Source organism: Diceros bicornis, chromosome 15 (genome assembly GCF_020826845.1).
Source record: "Diceros bicornis minor isolate mBicDic1 chromosome 15, mDicBic1.mat.cur, whole genome shotgun sequence".
Taxonomy (NCBI): Eukaryota; Metazoa; Chordata; class Mammalia; order Perissodactyla; family Rhinocerotidae; genus Diceros; species Diceros bicornis.
Genome location: NC_080754.1, coordinates 43,565,654 through 43,584,208, shown reverse-complemented (window position 1 = coordinate 43,584,208; position 18,555 = coordinate 43,565,654). Strand labels below are relative to the sequence as shown.

The window sequence follows — 18,555 nt, the reverse complement described above, 5'->3', positions numbered from 1 at the left end:
ATTTGATTTGCTATAATTTATCCTACACTTTTATCTAGTTCTAAGAGATACTCTTTCTTGTGTTTTGGTATAAGGGTTATGCTAGTTTGTTTGATATAATAAACTGGGAAACTTTTTCTGTGTTTGGGAACAGTTTCAATAGCACTAAAATTTTTCTGTTCCTTCAAAGTCTGAAGCACGTGCCAACGAAACTATATGGGGGCCTGGAAGTTTTTTTGAAACTATTTTTTTGTTAAATCTTTTTTTCGATTATTTTCAAGCTATTCAGGTTTTCACTTATTAAGTCAATTTTAGAAATTTGTGATTGAGAATTAATTACCATAAGATATACAGTGTATTTTCTTATGATTTTTACATCTTCTCTTATCTGTAATAGAACCTTTATTATTCTTAATTTTGTAGATCTATGATTTTTATCCTTTTTTTCCTTCAGTTTACTAGAGATTTAGGAAACCAGGTCTTAGAGTATTTGAATTTTTCTATTTTGTAATAGCTTTTTATTATAAAATTCTCTAAATATTCATTCATTCAATAAATATTTATTGAGCACCTACTGTTGTCATGCACTGTTCTAGATACTAGTGATACACAGTAGTAAACAAAACTGGCAAAAATCCTCGTCTCTGTGGAGCTTACATTCTTGTGAAGCAGACAATAAACATGCAAAGTAAATAAAAGATAAGTATGTTAGATAATGATAAGTGCTAAGGAGAAAAAATAAAGCAGGGAAAGGAGGTGTGGGTGACATCTTAGGGTGTCCAGGGAAGGTTTTACTGAGAAGTGGGTATTTACTACCGAGCTGAAGGAGGCGGTGCAGCCATGAGCCACGATGATGTCTACGGGGAAGGAGAGCAGTTGAGAGAGAGGGAGCAGCGCGTGTGACAGCCCCTGGGGCAGACCTGTGCCAGGGATGGCAAGGAGGCCAGTGTGGCCATGCAGAGTGAGTAACGGGGAGGTCACAGGGAGAGGGAGGCAGGATGAGTAACGGGGAGGCCACAGGGAGAGGGAGGCAGGATGAGTAACGGGGAGGCCACAGGGAGAGGGAGGCAGGATGAGTAACGGGGAGGCCACAGGTCCATGGTCCCTTACAGGCTTTTACAAGCCCCTTGGGACAGTCGTTTTTCAGAATTCAGAATTTTTCAGATTTTAAAAAGGTAATATGCTGTGTATTAAGTAAAACTCCACTGGGGCTGGGGCAGCACCCTGTAATCAAACACAACAGTATCTCTTCAGTGAAACAAACAGTCATACTAAGTGGGAGAAATAAAGACTATAAACAGCCTCTCGTCGTTCCCAGTCAGGTTCTGCCACAGAATAGGTCTGTACCAAATTTAGAGAAGAAAATGATTTTTGGATTTCAGAATTGCAGCTAACGGATTGTGGACGGACTCCAGGCGAGATCATGCTGGTTCTAGGAAAGGCTTTAGCTTTACTCTGTATTTCTGCTTTTCTATTTACCATCACTTTCTTCTCACTCTCCTAAAGTGTGTATTCTTCTTCTTCTGATGTCCTGAGCTATTTTTTTTTTTTTAAGATTTTATTTATTTCCCCCCGCCAAAGCCGCAGTAGATAGTTGTATGTCATAGCTGCACATCCTTCTAGTTGCTGTATGTGGGACACAGCCTCAGCATGGCCGGAGAAGCGGTGCGTTGGTGCGCGCCCGGGATCCGACCCCGGGCTGCCAGCAGCAGAGCGCGTGCTCTTAACCGCTAAGCCACGGGGCCGGCCCTTTCCTGAGCTATTTATCTTAGATGTTTATTATTTCTTTAGTGGCCTACTATGTGATCAGTTTTTATAAATGCTTAAGGACATTTGTATGGTGCAGAGTGCAATATGTCTATTCTATTCAGTCAACATTATTAAATGACATTATTCAAATCCTCAATACCTCATTTCTTGTCTACCTAAGATATCAATCTCCCAAAGTCGTGTATTAAAGTCTCTACAATGGTGTTTTGGGTTCATTTCTCCTTGTATGTCTAATGGCTTTGGCTTTATGCATTTCAATGTTATGGCTTCACTATAGACTATACCTCTTATTAATATAAAACTCTTTATCTTATTTTAGTTTTTGTTTCCATTTTACTTCGTCTAATAGAAATATAGTAATATTACTACAGATTTCCTTTAGTTTACAGTTTGCACACACACTTTCATTTTTACTCTTAGCCTTCCTGGGCCGTTTTGTTTTAGGTGTGTTTCTTGTAAACAACATATAGTTTGATTTATTCTCTATCTTTTAATAGTGGCAACCATTGACATTATTATATATTGCCTTAAGTGATTATACTTGGTCTTAATCTCTTATCCTATGTTATATTTACTCTAATTTTGCTCCCACATCATAAAATATGACCTCTGATACTTAAAATTCTTGGGTCACAATATTTCTCCCTTAACACTCAGCAGATATTGTTCAGAAGCCTTCTAGCACTGTTTATTAAAGAAAAGTGTGAGGCCAGCCTGATTTTTTATCTTTTGTATCTAGGTAATCTACTTTTTCACCTTGAATACTCCTAGAATTTTTTTGTCCTTATCTTTTGATGTTTTAAATTCAAGAGGATATGTCTGTATTGGTCTTTTTAAATTACTTGTAAATACTCAGTAAGCCCCTTAAACCTTCATATAGGTTTCTTTCTTGAGCTAAGATAATTTTATATTTTTAAATTATTTCTTGGCTACACTTCTGCTTTCAGCCAAAATGGAATAACTGTGGTCACATTTACCCCCAATGCTAAAAAACTGAAAATAAAATGGACAAAATATATGAAACATGGTTCTCAAGACAATGGGTATCAGTCAACAAAGGAGAGTGGTCCCTGAGAGACAAGAAACAAATGAGGTAAGCCCTACAATTGCCCCATCTTACTGCCTGGAAAAAGTTTACAGGTCATGGTGCAGGAAGAACCCAGAGGAAGCCCACTGACATCCCTGAGTTGAGGAGACAGAGCTGGGAATCCAAGGAGTCCAAGGCAGCTCTAGTTTCCAGGCCAGAACACTAGAGAGGACAATGCCTGAGAGAGAGAAAACTTAGAAGATATGATGAGGGGCCCCTCAAGTATTCAGCTGAGTACTGATCAGCACAGGGGTGTGAGGAAACTACTCAAGCAGGGAAAGAAACACCCAAAAAGCCTTAAAGGAAACAAACTTTGATGCTCACACAGGGCCAAGAATAATGCCTGTTCCCACTAGGAGGGAAAACCTCATAAATTCATTGGGAAGAGAGATCATGAGGGTTTTGTCTCACCAGTGGGGCAAACTTAGGCATACACAAAGTGCTGCTCTGGTCCCACCTAACAAAACTTAAATGCAAGACCTGAAAGGCTCAAATCGTTTCCAAATAATTTAACAATGCCCCAGAACAAAGATAAATAATATTTATATGAATACAAAATTATCCAGAACCTAACAAGGTAAAATTCACAATGTCTGGCATCTAATGAAAATCAGACATGCAAAAAAGCAAGAAAATATGACCCATAGTAGGAGAAAAATCAGTCAGTTGAAACAAACCTGGAAAATGTCACAGATGATAGAATTAATAGACAAGGACAATAGCAGTGTCTGAGGTAAAAAGTACACTGTATGGGTTAATGGCAGATTAGACACTACAGAAGAAGAGAGTAGCCAGCTTGAAGATAACGCAATAGAAACTATCCAATAGAAACAGAGAAAAAAGACTGAAAAATAAAATAAACAGAGCATTAATGAGCTATGGAAAGACTTCAAGTGGCTTAACATATGTGTATTTAGAGTCTCCAAAGGAGAGAAGAGGAAACAAAAAAAAATTTGAATGATAATGGCTGAAAAATTTCCAAATGATGAAAACTAAAACCCACAGATCCAAACACAAGAAATATGAAGAAAACTATACAAAGACACATCATAATCAAGTTGCTTAAAAACAGTGACAAAGAGAAAACATTAAAAGCAGCCAGAAGAAAACAAAGGACAAATTGTGGAGAGAGACCAAATATAAGGATGACAGCACATTCCTCATCAGTAACAACATGAACCAGAAGACAGCAGTGTAAGATCTTGAAAGTATCAAAAGAAAAATAACTCAACTAGCAAAAATATCTTTCAAAAATGAAGGCAAAATAAAAAATTTTTTAGACATACAAAAGCTGAAGGACTTTATCTTTAACAGAACTGCACTATAGGAAACGTTAAAGGAAGCCCTTCCAGCAGAAGGAAAATAGATGGAAATCAGAATCTATACACAAAAGAGTGAGGAACAGAGAAAATGGTTAACTACATAAATAAAGGTTTTTTTTTTTATTATTTAAATCTCTCTAACAGATAATCAGCTATTGAAAGCAAAAATAATATCAATGTATCGTGGGGTTTAAAACATATAAAAATCACCAGCCTGGTGCCCTGGTGGTTAAGTTTGACATGCTCCGCTTTGGCAGCCGGGGTTCGCGGGTTCAGATCCCAGGCGTGGACCTACACTACTCATCAGCCATGCTATGGTGGCAGCCCACAGATAAAATAGAGGAAGACTGGCACAGATGTTAGCTCAGGGCTAATCTTCCTCAGCAAAAAAAAAGAAATAAGTAAAATGTATGACAACAGTGGCGCAAAGGCTGAGAGGGGAGAAATGGGAGTAAACAGTTGCAAGGTTCTTATCTATAGGTAAAGTGGTGTAATATCACTTGAAAGTAGATTGCCATAAACTAAGGATGTATACTACAAACCCTACAGCAACCACTAAAAAAAAAGGTTATTGCTAATAAGCCAAGAAAGGAAATAAAAGGGATTCATAATTAAAAGAAAATTAACTCAAAAGAAGACAGAAAAACAGGAAAAGAGAGCAAAGCATAGATGGGAAAAATAAAAAACAAAGAGCAAGATGGTAGATTTAAATCTAATCATGTTAACACAATAATCACATAAAATGCAATTGGTCTAAACAATAAAAGGCAGAAATCATCAGACTATAAAATAGCAAGATCCAACTGCTGCCCATAAGAAAGTGACTTTGAATATAATGACACAAATAAGTTAAAAGAAAAGGAACAAGATTTGCCCACACTTAACATTAATCAAAAGAAAGGAGTAGTTCTATTAATATCAGACAAAGATTTGAGAGCAAATAATATTACACCAGGGAAAGAGCGATAAAAAAATAAATCTCAAAATGATAAAGGAATCAATTCATCAAGAGGACATAACAATACTAAAGATTTATGCTTTGAAATTCATGAAGCAAAAACTAATAGATGGCAAGAAAAAAACGAATAAATACACAATTAGAGATTCCAACACACCTCTCTCAACAATGAATAGAAAGAACAGACAAAATCAGTAAGGATACAGAAGACCTGAACACGATCAACCAACTTGACCTGACTGACATCTATACAACTCTCTAGCCAACAACAGCAGCATACAGATTCTTTTCAAATGCATCTGGAACACCGACCAAGATAGACCATTCTGGACCATAAAACAAGTCTCAAGAAATTTAAAAGGATTCAAATCATATAAATCATACAAAGTATATTCTCTGACCATAATGAAATTCAATTAAAATTTAACAAAAATAAAGATATCTAGGGCCGGCCCCGTGGCTTGGCGGTTAAGTGCGCGCACTCCGCTGCTGGCCGTCCGGGTTCGGATCCCGGGCGCGCCCCGACGCACTGCTTCTCCGGCCATGCTGAGGCCGCGTCCCACATACAGCAACTAGAAGGATGTGCACCTATGACATACAACTATCTACTGGGGCTTTGGGGGAAAAAAATAAATAAAAATAAATAAATAAATAAAGATATCTAGAAAATCTCCAAATAACATACTTCTAAGTAACTCATGGGTCAAAGAGATCAAAAGTAAAATTACAAAGAATTTTGAACTAAATGAAAATGAAAACACAATACAACAAAATTTGTGGAATATAGTAAAAAGCAACACTTAGGAAGAAATTTATAACTTTAAGTTCCAATATTAGAAAAGAAAAAAGTTTCAAATCAGTGGTGTCAGCTTCTACCTTAAGAAACTAGAAAAAGGAAAGCAAATGAAACCCAAGTAACAGCAGAGAAGAAACAGTAAAGATCAGAGTGAAAATCAATAGAACAGAAAACAAAAAAATAGAGAAAATCATTGAAACCAAAAGATGGTTCTTTGAGAAGATAAGTAAAAGTGATTAACCTCTAGCCAAATTTATGTTTGCTAGGGCTGCCATGACAAAGTACCACAAATTGGGTGACTCAAACAACAAAAATTTATTGTCTCACAATTCCGGAGGCTAGAAGTCTGAGGCCAAGGTGTGTGAGGGCTGGGAGGGAAGGATCTGCTAGGCCTTTCTCCTTGGCTTGTAGACAGATGTCTTCTCCCTGTGTCTCTTCACACTGTTTTCCCTCTATGCTTGTTTGTCTCTAAATTTCCCCTTTTTCTAAGGACACTGGTCACATTGGATTAAGTGCTCCCAATCTAGTATGACTCAACTAACCACATCTGCAACAACCCTATTTTCAGTTGAGGTCACATTCTGACATACTGGGGTTAGGACTTGAACATATAAATTTTGGAGATACACAATTCAACCCACAAGAACAGATTAATCAGGAAAAAACTAAGAGACAAATGACCAATATCATGAATCAAATATCCTACAGATTTCAAAAGAATAATAATAAGGGAATATTATGAACAACTTTAAGCCAATAAATTTGAGAACATAGATGAATAGATAAATTCCTTGAAAGACACACCCTACCCAAAGCTCACTCAAGAAGAAATGGATAACCCAAATAGGTCTCTATCTAATAAGACATTAAGTTTTTAGTTAAATCTCTTCTCCAAAGAAAACTCAGAGAGCTTCCACAGGTAAATTCAACCAAAGATTTAAGGAAATAATACCAACTCTACACAAACTGTTCCAGAAAAGTGAAGAGGAGGGAATGTTTCCCAACTCCTCCCATGAGACCAGCATTAATCTGATAGCAAAACCCTCCCCCGCCCCCCACAAAAATTCAAAAAGTGAAAAAGAGAACAATAACTTTTACGAACATGGATGTAAAACTTAACAAAATTTCAGCAAATCCAATCCATTACTATATAAAAAGCATTATGCATTATGACCAAGTGAGGTTTGTCCCAGAAATACAGGGTTGGGTTAATATTTGAAAATCAATCAATGTAAATTCACCATTTATCAGACTGAAAAAGAAAAACCACAGGATCATCTCAATAGATGAAGAGAAAGTATTTGGTAAACTTCGACACTCATTCCTGATAAAATCTTAGCAAATTAGGAATAGAAGAGGATATCGTCAACCTGATAAAGGTGGTGGGTGGGATGAGAGATAGAGAGGACAGGGTTTGCCTGCTCTAAAATTCTAATATTCTAACCAGGTTGGCCCAGTAAGATGTGGGGCTATGAAGCATTTACTCTGATATTCTCTGCAAAATCACATAAAAATGACTTTCAACATGTGCATGATAAATAAAAACCAATTTTTTCCCAAAAATATATTCTTACAAAATTAGAGTATGTTTTATACACATAATCATTAGCAATTACTGTACTTTTGGAAATTTTAGTCATATCTCTACACTCTGGCATCTGATCTACATGGGACACTTTACCTAAGTCAAGCAGTATCCCACCTCCTCTGAATATCCCTCCCCTCAATTCAGACCACTTGATAATCATCATTTTGATTGTCATTCAAAATACCATTTTAGCTTTACCCTAATTTATAAACACATATGACGGGTTCATCCTCCTATATACTGAGTACTTATTACCTGGCTTACTCTATCTGTGGTTACCTGTTTGGGGTTTTTAAAAAATATGAAGTAGCTTATAAATAATTTATACCATTTACTGAGCATCCAATATATAGTTTCATTTAGTCTCCACACCATTGTTTGATGTAGGTAGTATTATTCCCATTTTTTTTTTTTTTGTGAGGAAGGTTAGCCCTGAGCTAACATCCATGCTAATCCTCCTCTTTTTGCTGAGGAAGACCGGCTCTGAGCTAACATCTATTGCCAATCCTCCTCCTTTTTTTTTTTTTCCCCCCCAAAGCCCCAGTAGATAGTTGTATGTCATAGTTGTACATCCTTCTAGTTGCTGTATGTGGGACGCACCCTCAGCATGGCCAGAGAAGCAGTGCATCGGTGCGCACCCGGGATCCGAACCCCAGGCTGCCAGTAGCGGAGCGCGTGCACTTAACCACTAAGCCACGGGGCCGGCCCAGTATTATTCCTATTCTAAAAACCGAGGACTCTGAGGTTCATAGAAGTTAAGCAGCCCACCCGGTCTCACACAGCTGGTTCCCAGCAGAACTAAGATTTGATCCCAGGTCTGGCTGACTTCAAAAGCTACACTCTCTAAACAGCTGCCTTTGTCTTCCTAATTGTTCTCTCTTTGGGTTGTTCCCCGTGACCCCAGAGATATGAGACTCTGCTCTCCTCTGAACCTCTGTGTGGACATCCATGACCTGTCTGTTTGCTCAAGATGATCTATCTGTCTAAGGTTAGACACAAAATTTATCATTCACCCGGGAATAAAGACCTAGGCCAATGGATTAAAACTTTTCCATTTTTTTTTAATCAAACTCTTATTATTTAGGGATTCGACGTTATAAGAGCACATTACTTACAAGAATCCTTGAAGGTAATTTGTTGTTAAAATCATGCTATAGAGTTCAACACTTTACATGCATAATAAATTTTCTTTAGAAATGCTATTCACTTACACTGACAGCATTAATATCCGATACGTGTCCAGTGAAAGACTGTCTACACATTCCATCTCGAATGTCCCATAACTTGGAAGAGGCATCACAAGCACCAGAGACAAAAGTCCTCATGTCGGGACTCAGAGAAAGACTCATGACATCTCCAGAATGCCCAGTGAACATGGTGGTCTGCTGGGCAGTTTCGATGTCCCACAAAGCACTATAATTAAAAATAAATAAAAATCATTAATGACTATTAATCTCTTCTTACATTAGTTCCTACCACCACCCTCAACCCTGAAATCAGTGTTCTTCTGGAATAAACTTACCAAGTTGTATCTCCTGAACTTGTAACAATTTGGCTGTCATCTAAAAAACGGCAGCAGGACAAGTAGCCTATGGCACAGACAATAACAAATTTTAGGTTATCAATGATTGAATAACTCAATTACCTTATGAAATATATATTCCATATATCTATACACCTTAAATACATATTAATATATATCTTTAAAAATATAAAACCTGGACAAGTGTTTGTTAGTAAAATCCATAGTTCTACTTTTAACTACTTCAAACTCTATGCTGTCTGCAACTAAATTTTATCAATGAACTCTCTCTTAGGTATTTACTATGTCAATGACATCGTGTCGGGCACTCTGAAAGTTACAAACGAGTAAGATGCAGTCCCTTCCACCTGCTACAATTACCTGAAAGAGAGTGACACTCCTTTACACAAATATCTATAATCTATGGCAGACTGGGTTAAGTACCTTGGAGAAATACTTTAAAAGTACTGTGAGAAATTAGAAGGACAACCTCAATGAAGGCTTCATGAAAACGGTGGCATGTGAATGCTCAGAATTCACCAGTGTTTCAAAATATGGAGATAGTGAGAAAATGCCATTATAGAGATTTTGTAAAAGGCATGGTCAAATAGTACTGCCAAGAATTCAAAGAGGCAGAGAAACAGAAACCTGATCAATAAATTCCTAATTAATACTGCTAACCAAATACTACACTATTGAACCATGGTGTGCACACTGGCAAAGAGAGCAATGCACTATCACACAGTGAAAATACTTTACAAAGGTATCTTAATACATACTTCCAATTACAGAATTAAGTAAAGATGCTAAAATCCCATAATTGCTACATGGTTACAGAGAGTATTTTTGTATTTTTCGTTGTTTTTTGAATTTTTTGCAATAAATCTGTCATTGTTACAAAAATAATACTGCTATTTTCGGAAGAAAAACAGAATTATGGTCATTATTTGTATAATTATGAAAAGTTAATGTTTCCCTGATTCACAGTAATTTCCACTCTCACTTGATTAATACTCATCCATTAGCCAGCTGAGCACAATTTGTCACTTGTTCTCCTTGATCGGCTCATTCTTCAGAAGTCAGGTTTGTAGGAAAGGACAAGATTTAGTGAAGCTCACCCGTGTGACCTGGTAACTCTCGGCTCACTCTCACATTTCCTTCTCTGGTTTTTAAGTTATATATGGAGCAGATGTTGTCCAGTCCTCCACAAGCAACGTAATTACCAGAGGGAGCATAAGCACAGGTCATCACCCAGGAGGACCGCAAAGGAATAGCATGCATCTGTAGAACAAATACAATGCACAAAAACTATTACCAAGCAAAGCTTACAAAAAGTCATTAATTTTTCAAATCTATTTACAATGAAGCAAATATTACTAAAAATCAAATGCATCTAAAAAAAATAAGGCAGAGGCTCCCCTGGTGGCATAGTGGTTGAGCTCACATGCTCCACTTTGGCAGCCCGGGGTTCGTGGGTTCGGATCCTGGGCACAGGCCTGCATACTGCTTATCAAGCCACGCTGTGGCAGGCGTCCCACATATAAAATAGAGGAAGATGGGCCCAGATGTTAGCTCAGGGATAATCTTCCTCACAAAAAAATAAAAAAACTAATAAGCCAAATAAAATAAAGAATGTAATGGTTTGAGAAAGTGAACAATGAAAAATAAAATACTAATGCACACTAAAATGCCTATTATTTTTTGTGTATTATCAAATCATTCAGATTTAAGTGCTCTTTTCAGAAATTATTCTTTTAAGGGAAGCAAGGACGGAGGACATTTCAATGCTAATATAGCCATTTGAAATATTAAGTGTAAAATGTTATAAAGAATTTAATAAAACTCTTTGCTTTTGCAGTAGTGCTCAAAAGAGGAATTTCCTCCAACATAACACGAACAATACAAGTACCTGAGTTGATTAAATTGGTTTTTCCATGAAGAGATGGCACTACCTCCTTCTAATAACAGGGCACATACTCTGGGCTCGAATTCAAACAATGGTAATAATTCACAGTGATCTATTCATACCACTGTCTGGTGCCCTGCTACTCCACACCAATCATTTGCAGGTCAGGTGGCAAAATTTAAGGTGTATGGGAATAGTGAGGCTAAATGGTCCATACAGAGAATCAACACATTACTACTGCGCTCTCACTTAATCTAAAATAATATTTTTAAAATGCAATTTTGTTATAGGAAAATATAGTTGAAAGACATATGCTCAATGCCAATTAATATAAAGAAATTGTTAAGTTACAAATCTGTCTTAGTTAGCTTTAAAATCTCAACCAAGATGACGTTATTGTTTACTTCACAAAATAGTATTTTTAAGTCTTTAACAAAAACAGTGAGAGCCAGCCCTGGTGGTCTAGCGGTTAAGGTTCGCTGCTTTCACCACCGCAGCCCGGGATTCATTTCCCAGTTGTGGAACCACGCCACCCATCTGTCAGTTGTCATGCTGTGGCAGTGGCTCACGTAGAAAACTAAAAACTAACATCTAGGATATATAACCATGTACTGAAGCTTTAAAACACTCTCTCCCTCTCTCTCTCAAAAAATAAAAAAATAGTGATATAAGTATACACAGAATCTAAAGGTATCTGACTTGTGAAAGTTCTCCTGAAGCTTTTCTACTACCACTCAACACCTTTACATCAGGGATTTCTTCCAGTGGACATATTAAGAGGAGTCGCTTGCTGGCTTTTACCACTGACAGATCTAAACAAGCTGCAATTTGCCTCCAATCTACTGTCTCTTCTGAGCAGTCCAGAAACACAAATCAATGCCTATAGTGGACCAAAGAACAGCTTCACAATACCATTCTAGCTTCCCCACAACTAGAAATAAAAACCTCAGGGTCACTGTCACATTAGGAAATGGGAATTAAAAAAAAAAAATCATTTATACATAAAACTGATGCACACTCTTTCCTAATATTGAAATATGAAATATGACACTCAAGTAAAACCACACTGAACAACATTCCTGCAGCTGTCCTTGGGAATAAAAAAGGGCTAAATATTAAAAGCAAACAGTAAACCTAAAGAGAGGATCTACATTAAAATAAATGGAATAAATTTATCTTAGAAGAAAATGAAAGTTTGAAGTAATAGCATAAGGGAAAGAATTGGTGGACATCAAATCAAATAAAAGGTTATTTAAGAGAATGATTAAGAAATTCTACCTTATTTGTTGTATAGCTATCCCAAATAATTAATTTTCCATCTTGGGAAGCACTGACTAGTAGCCTAGAGGAACAAACACAAAAATAATTTGACACTTGGAGGAAAAAAGTAGTTTAAATTAGTTACACACTGCATTAAGGTAGAACAGTTCAGAAAAGAAAAACACAATTTTTCTAATTAAAAACTTGATACCAGAAAATACTTTCCCACCTTTAAAAAAATTTAATCTGCATGCCAAAAATTTTCAACATAATGCAGAATTTAGCAAAATTTAAACATTTTACTAAAAATGTCTCTGGTTATGATTCAACTTTTTCATGGTGACAACATTCTAGGTCTTACAAGGTTCTGGCAGATATCAGCTGACTGCTCTGGTATTTATTGACTTAAATTTAATGACAAGGGAGTATATATAAGCCTAACAACCACATTTTATTCAACCTAAAAATATCAATTGAGAGCTGTGAATGCAAGGCAGTGTTATGTGTACAACGCAGGATATACCTCCTGCCCTTGAGGCCTTGACCATCTGGTGGAGATAAGATATCTGCACATATTTATAATAAATCAAGTAAGTGAAACTGTCAGAGGAGTGGTATAAAATAAATGCCAGAGGAAAGTAAAAAAGGGACAAATTGTTAGTTGAGTTAATCAGACTTGCAAAAGAGAATGCATCTTGAAAAATGGAATTTTGAGAGCTAAAGATAGAGAAGTCTGTATTCTATGAGGAGGGTAAGTATATTCAATGACAAAAGGTGGAAAAACACAGTGGGTGTTTCAGGAATTGTGAATTTTCAAGTTGTAGAGAGTTTGTGAGAAATGGGAAAAATAGTTGAGAAAAGCAGACTGGGCTTCAAGTGCAGAAAGGTTTGTTTGCTAGGCTAAAGATGAACTCTGGACTAAGTAATGATTAGTCACTGAATCTTTTGTTTTGGAATTTTATTTTTCACTATGGTATAAAATTCAAAAGATACAAAAGGATATACAGTGAAAAAAAATCACCTTCCTGTCCCGATCACCCAGCCACCCAGCAGCCTTCCCTATCAGTAAATAACATGATCAAATTCTTATGTAGCAATCGTTCAAAGTTTTTACAAAAGGGAAGATCTAACAGTAGGGTAAGGGATGGAACCTAAAGTAAATTCCTTAAAAATCAATTGGCATCATCAGCATTGAGTTGAGAAGAACATTAAGTAATGAGCTGATAATGAGAACGGGTAGGGAAGACAACGTGAGACAGGTTCTTTGGTGATACTTGTGTTTTTCTATGAAGGTTAATAGTCTTAAGAAAATTTTAAGGAAAGTAAGAACCATTAACACTGTTTCAAGTGATTGTATTTTGAATTAAAAGTTTGCTGTATCAGTGGGCAATTTATCTTATGATAAAAATTCTTTTTCTTTAAGAAAAAGAATCAGGGCCGGCCCGGTGGCGCAGCGGTTAAGTGCGTGCACTCCACCTCTGCGGCCTGGGGTTCGCAGGTTCAGATCCCGGGCATGCACCGATGCACTGCCTGTCAGGCCATGCTGTGGTGGTGTCCCATATAAAGTAGAGGAAGATGGGCACGGATGTCAGCCCAGGACTAATCTTCCTTAGCAAAAAAAAAAAAAAAAAAAGAGGAGGATTGGCATTGGGCTCAGGGCTGATCTTCCTCACAAAAAAATAAAATAAAATAAAATAAATAAAATGAAAAAAAAAGAAAAATATTTGGCCTGGCTTGATGTCAGCTGTCAATTATATAATTTTATTTATCCCCTCCTAACAGGCACATGTTCTATATTACTGTACTCAATTATCTCATTCACATCGAGACGTACCAGGCAATACCAAAAAGCAGCAACATTTTTAGTTTCTCCAGGAAGAGGAGAATAAATGTGCAACTTCTATTAAAAAATAATTTCCTAGTTGGGACTGCTCCTAATAAGATTAACCAAATCAAAGAAACAAGTCAACCACCATGGCAGCAGGCCAACCTGTTATTGCCAGATACTCTGGAAAAAGCAACGACCACACTATAACCCTATGAACAAAGTAAATTGTGATGACTAACCATCCAACTGCAAGCCAGACGGCAGCCGTGTGTGTGTGTGTGTGTGTGTGTGTGTGTGTGTGTTTACACATGCATAAACACACATTTATATGTTGGGTTAGGGAAATAAAAGATGTATTCAATGAAAATGTCTTTGTTTTATGTAATTCCATCCTTTGTGAATTTAGGTAACAAGTAATTATTGCAACATCCAGTCCTGTACATAGCAATATTCAACAGATATTTGTCTATTAACTGAAATTTCAAGGTTAATATCCAATAAAACTGGTTTTGGCATATTAAAAAAAAAGCGTAATACCCCACTGCAAAGAAAAGAAATCCTAAACAGGTTTCCTGGATCATTTTGATCAACGATATTTTTGAAAGGTAAATTTATTTTCCACATTACAGGTTTCTAAACTTTTCAAGTGGCAATGAATATTTTTAGTGAAAGCAGAGTGTTCATACTGAATGTATTTTCTGCAAACACTTCATAAATATAGTTTGTTTTTAAAAAGAGAAAATGCAAATGATGATTCTTAATGAAAATAATTCTGCTGATAGTTTGAAAATGGCAGATACAAACCTTGAATCATATCCCCAGTGCATGGCATAGATTTTGGCTAGGTGACCCCTCAGTGTACGTCTCGTTCGCATTTGTATTCGGCCCACGGAATCCATATTTGATGTGATCTTTAGAAAGCGACAAGAATGTTATTCTTTACCCTGGACATAGCTCAGAAAATAACTTGAAGTACAAACAACAGGCAAAAAAGCAGACGTAAAACAAATTTATAATGATTGAAAGTAATATAAATAACTCCACAGAGTTGTTATAGGATCAATATATTGTTCAAGAAAAAGTATGATTATTTTTAAATGATCCTATTTGCACACCTTCCAGTGAGAATATCTTCCGTAGACTATGAACTAAAAAGAATAGATATACCTCCCAACTTTAGTAAAAAAACCAGCCACAAATTAAAATCTAATAGTAGGTGACCAAAGAGTAAAATATTTATAATTTTAACTGTCTTATAAGAAAGCCAGTTTTATATTTGTACAGCACATAAAATATTTCCTTAATAAAAATTATCAATATTAATTAAACTACTGAAACTTTCCTAAGAGTTTATATCAGCAAAAGAAAAGCTTAACCATAAGAATCAAAAAGGAATCAGGGGGCCAGTCCAGTGGCACAAGTGGTTAAGTGCGCGCGATCCACCGTGGCGGGCCCGGGAGGGTTCGCCAGTTCGGATCCAGGGCGCACACTGACGCACTGCTTGTCAAGCCATGCTGTGGTGGCGTCCCATATAAAGTGGAGGAAGATGGGCACGGATGTTAGCTCAGGGCCAATCTTCCTCAGCAAAAGGAGGAGGATTGGCATCAGATGTTAGCTCAGGGCTGATCTTCCTCACCAAAAAAAAAAAAAAAAAAAAAAGGAATCAGAAACGTATCAAAAAGAAACATATACTATAAGAATCTATATATTTTTATAGTACTTATTTTTCCACAGACTTGTATTTTAACAAGTATGCTTTAAAAAACACTTGTACAGCATCTGACAAATTACAAAGTGTTTTTAAATAGAGATTTTTTCCATTAAATACTAATGAAAAGAATCTGAGGGGCCGGCCCCGTGGCGCAAGTGGTTAAGTGCAGGAGTTCCGCTGCGGCGGCCCGGGGCTCACCGGTTCGGATCCTGAGCGCACAGGGATGCACCGCTTGGCAAGCCATGCTGTGGCGGTGTCCCATATAAAGTGGAGGAAGATGGGCATGGATGTTAGCCCAGGGCCAATCTTCCTCAGCAAAAAAAAGAGGAGGATGGCAGATGTTAGCAGAGGGCTGATCTTCCTCACACACACACACAAAAAGAATCTGAATGTCATTTGCATCAGTGTACAGTTGTTTCATGTGAATTATTAAAATGAATTGAAGGCAAAAAAAAACTTTACCTGAACAAGTGTTGCATCATTACACGCTTTTCTAGCATCCTGAAGTAAAGAAAGATGATTATAATACAATTGAACATAGAAACCTCTAGAACCTCTAGATATGATTAAAAATATTTTTATTGAAAATGTAGATTTGCAAATGTACTTTTACTGTACCACATAATCTTTTATTTTAAAAAATTTTTGAGATAAAATTCGGATAACATAAAATTAACCATTATAATCATTTTAAGGGGTATAATTCAGTGGTTAGCATATTCACAATGTTTTGCAATCATCATCACTATCTAATTCTAGGACATTTCCAACACGCCAAAAAAAAGAAACCCCATACCTTCCAATTCCCTCTTCCTCCATTCCCTGGCAATCACTAATTTATTTCTATCTCTATGGATTTGCCTTTTCTGGGCATTTCATATAAATGGAATCATAAAATATATGATCTTTTGTATCTGGCTTCTTTCACTTAGCAAAATGTTTTCAAGGTTCATCCATGTTGTAGCATGTATCAGCGCTTCATTTTTTTTTTAAGGCTAATATTCCGTTGTATGAATATACCACATTTTGTTTATTCGTTAAGCAACTGATGTACATTTAAGTTCTTTGCACTTTTTGCCTTTAAGAATAATGATGCTGTGAACGCTCATGTGCAAGTTTTTGCAGATACGTATGTTTTCAGTTCTTCTGGGCACATACCCAGGAGTGGAATTGGTGGGTGACATGGTAACTCTATGTTTTTTTTAAAAAACTGTCTAATTGTTTTTCACAGCAGCTGCACCATTTTACATTCCCATCAACAATGTATGAGGCTTCCAATTCCTTCACATCCTCACAAACACTGTTATTGTCCTGTTTTGCGTGTGTGTGGTTTTTTTTTTATAGCCATCTTAGTAGGTGTAAAGTAGTATCTCATTGTGGTTTTGATTTGCATTGCCCTAATGATTGAGCATCTTTTCATGTGCCTTTTGGCCATTTGTATATCTTCTTTGGAGAAATGTCTATTCAAATCCTTTGCCAATTTTTAAATTGGCTTATCTTTCTCATTGTTGGGTTGTAAGAGTATTTTATATATTTTGGATACCAGACCCTTATAAGATGCATGATTTGCAAATACTTGCTCTCATTCTGTAGGTTACCTCTTCATTTTCTTTACATTGTCCTTTGACATGTAAGTTTTTAATTGTGATGAAATCCAAGTTATGTAGTTTTTCTTTCGTTGCTTGCACTTTTAGTGTCGTATTTAACTGTTGCCTAATCCAAGGTCACAAAGATTAGCAACTATGTTTACTTCCAAGAATTTTATACTTGAAGCTGTCCCATTTTGAGTTAATTTTTGTATATGGTGTGAGGTGGGAGTCCAGATTCATTCTTCTGCATGTGGATGTCCAGTTGTCCCAGCACTATTTGTTGAAAAGACTATTCTTTCCCTATTGAGTGCTCTTGCTACCCTTGTTGAAAATCAGTTGACCATAGATGTATGGCTTTATTTACGAACTCTCAATTCTATTCCATTGTGGAAATATACTTTTGGTTTATGATTAAAAGATTTTTTTTAAAAAATTGTATCCCCTGAGTAAAAATGAACTAGGTTGATTTAATAAGCCCATAGTATTCAGAGTTATATTTGTTACTATGTTTCAGCAGAAAGCAAGAGTTCTGAGTTCCCTTCTGTTTGTTCTGGCATCCAGAAGTTGAGGGGATAAGAAGGATATTTATAGTATACTCCAGTGATTTCAGAAACATTAAAAAAAAAACATAACACTTCTCTAAATGCTCTGCAAATATGCTGTATACAGTTGCTATTAGAAATAAAATATTTTTTATCCAATGAGAGAAGGATATGATATTTCAGGAAAATAATGTTTTACATAACAGGCAACAATTTACACTGAAAGCCATCTATATTTTTATATTAACAGCAAATCCCATACATGTAAGCTGATATTTATGCCTAGGCATTATAAGGTAGCCTTTCAAAGAGATCTCAGATTTTTATACAAACCAAAGGGAACTATCAAAAGAAAGATAGTGAAACAGAAATCAATTAACAAAATATGTAAAGGCAAGCAAAGAACAATTTAATAAGCAACAAAATGTTTAAAACCAAGTTAAATTTAGAGGATTCATATACACGGGAAAATCAGAAGTGCAATTCATTATGCCTACTAGACTTAAAACAAAATTTTTCCCCCTCAAGGTTAGGGTGGTATCTTCTTCAACTTTGTTTTTCCCTCCTGTGCTTAGCAAAGAGGAGGCACACAATATTTGCTGAATAAATGTCCCAAATGGGCAACCTGTTCCAGTCAGGCAAGGGAAAAATCCTTGCCTCTGCTTGCAGCTAAGACTGGGTGGAAAACATGATCTTT

The 18,555-nt window shown here is 36.4% G+C and overlaps 1 protein-coding gene across 1 annotated transcript in view; it reads right to left on the bottom strand.

Annotated features, from left to right (window-relative positions):
• The window catches only part of GNB4 (G protein subunit beta 4), a 61,961-nt gene that overhangs the window by 9,728 nt on the left and 33,678 nt on the right, over positions 1 to 18,555 (bottom strand). Inside the window, exons 3-8 of the mRNA XM_058556303.1 lie at positions 16,190 to 16,228; positions 14,821 to 14,927; positions 12,207 to 12,270; positions 10,141 to 10,303; positions 9,023 to 9,089; positions 8,712 to 8,913 (exon numbers count right to left, since the gene is read on the bottom strand). Coding sequence (XP_058412286.1) covers positions 8,712 to 8,913; positions 9,023 to 9,089; positions 10,141 to 10,303; positions 12,207 to 12,270; positions 14,821 to 14,927; positions 16,190 to 16,228 — 642 coding nt within the window. The remainder of the gene's footprint in view (positions 1 to 8,711; positions 8,914 to 9,022; positions 9,090 to 10,140; positions 10,304 to 12,206; positions 12,271 to 14,820; positions 14,928 to 16,189; positions 16,229 to 18,555) is intronic.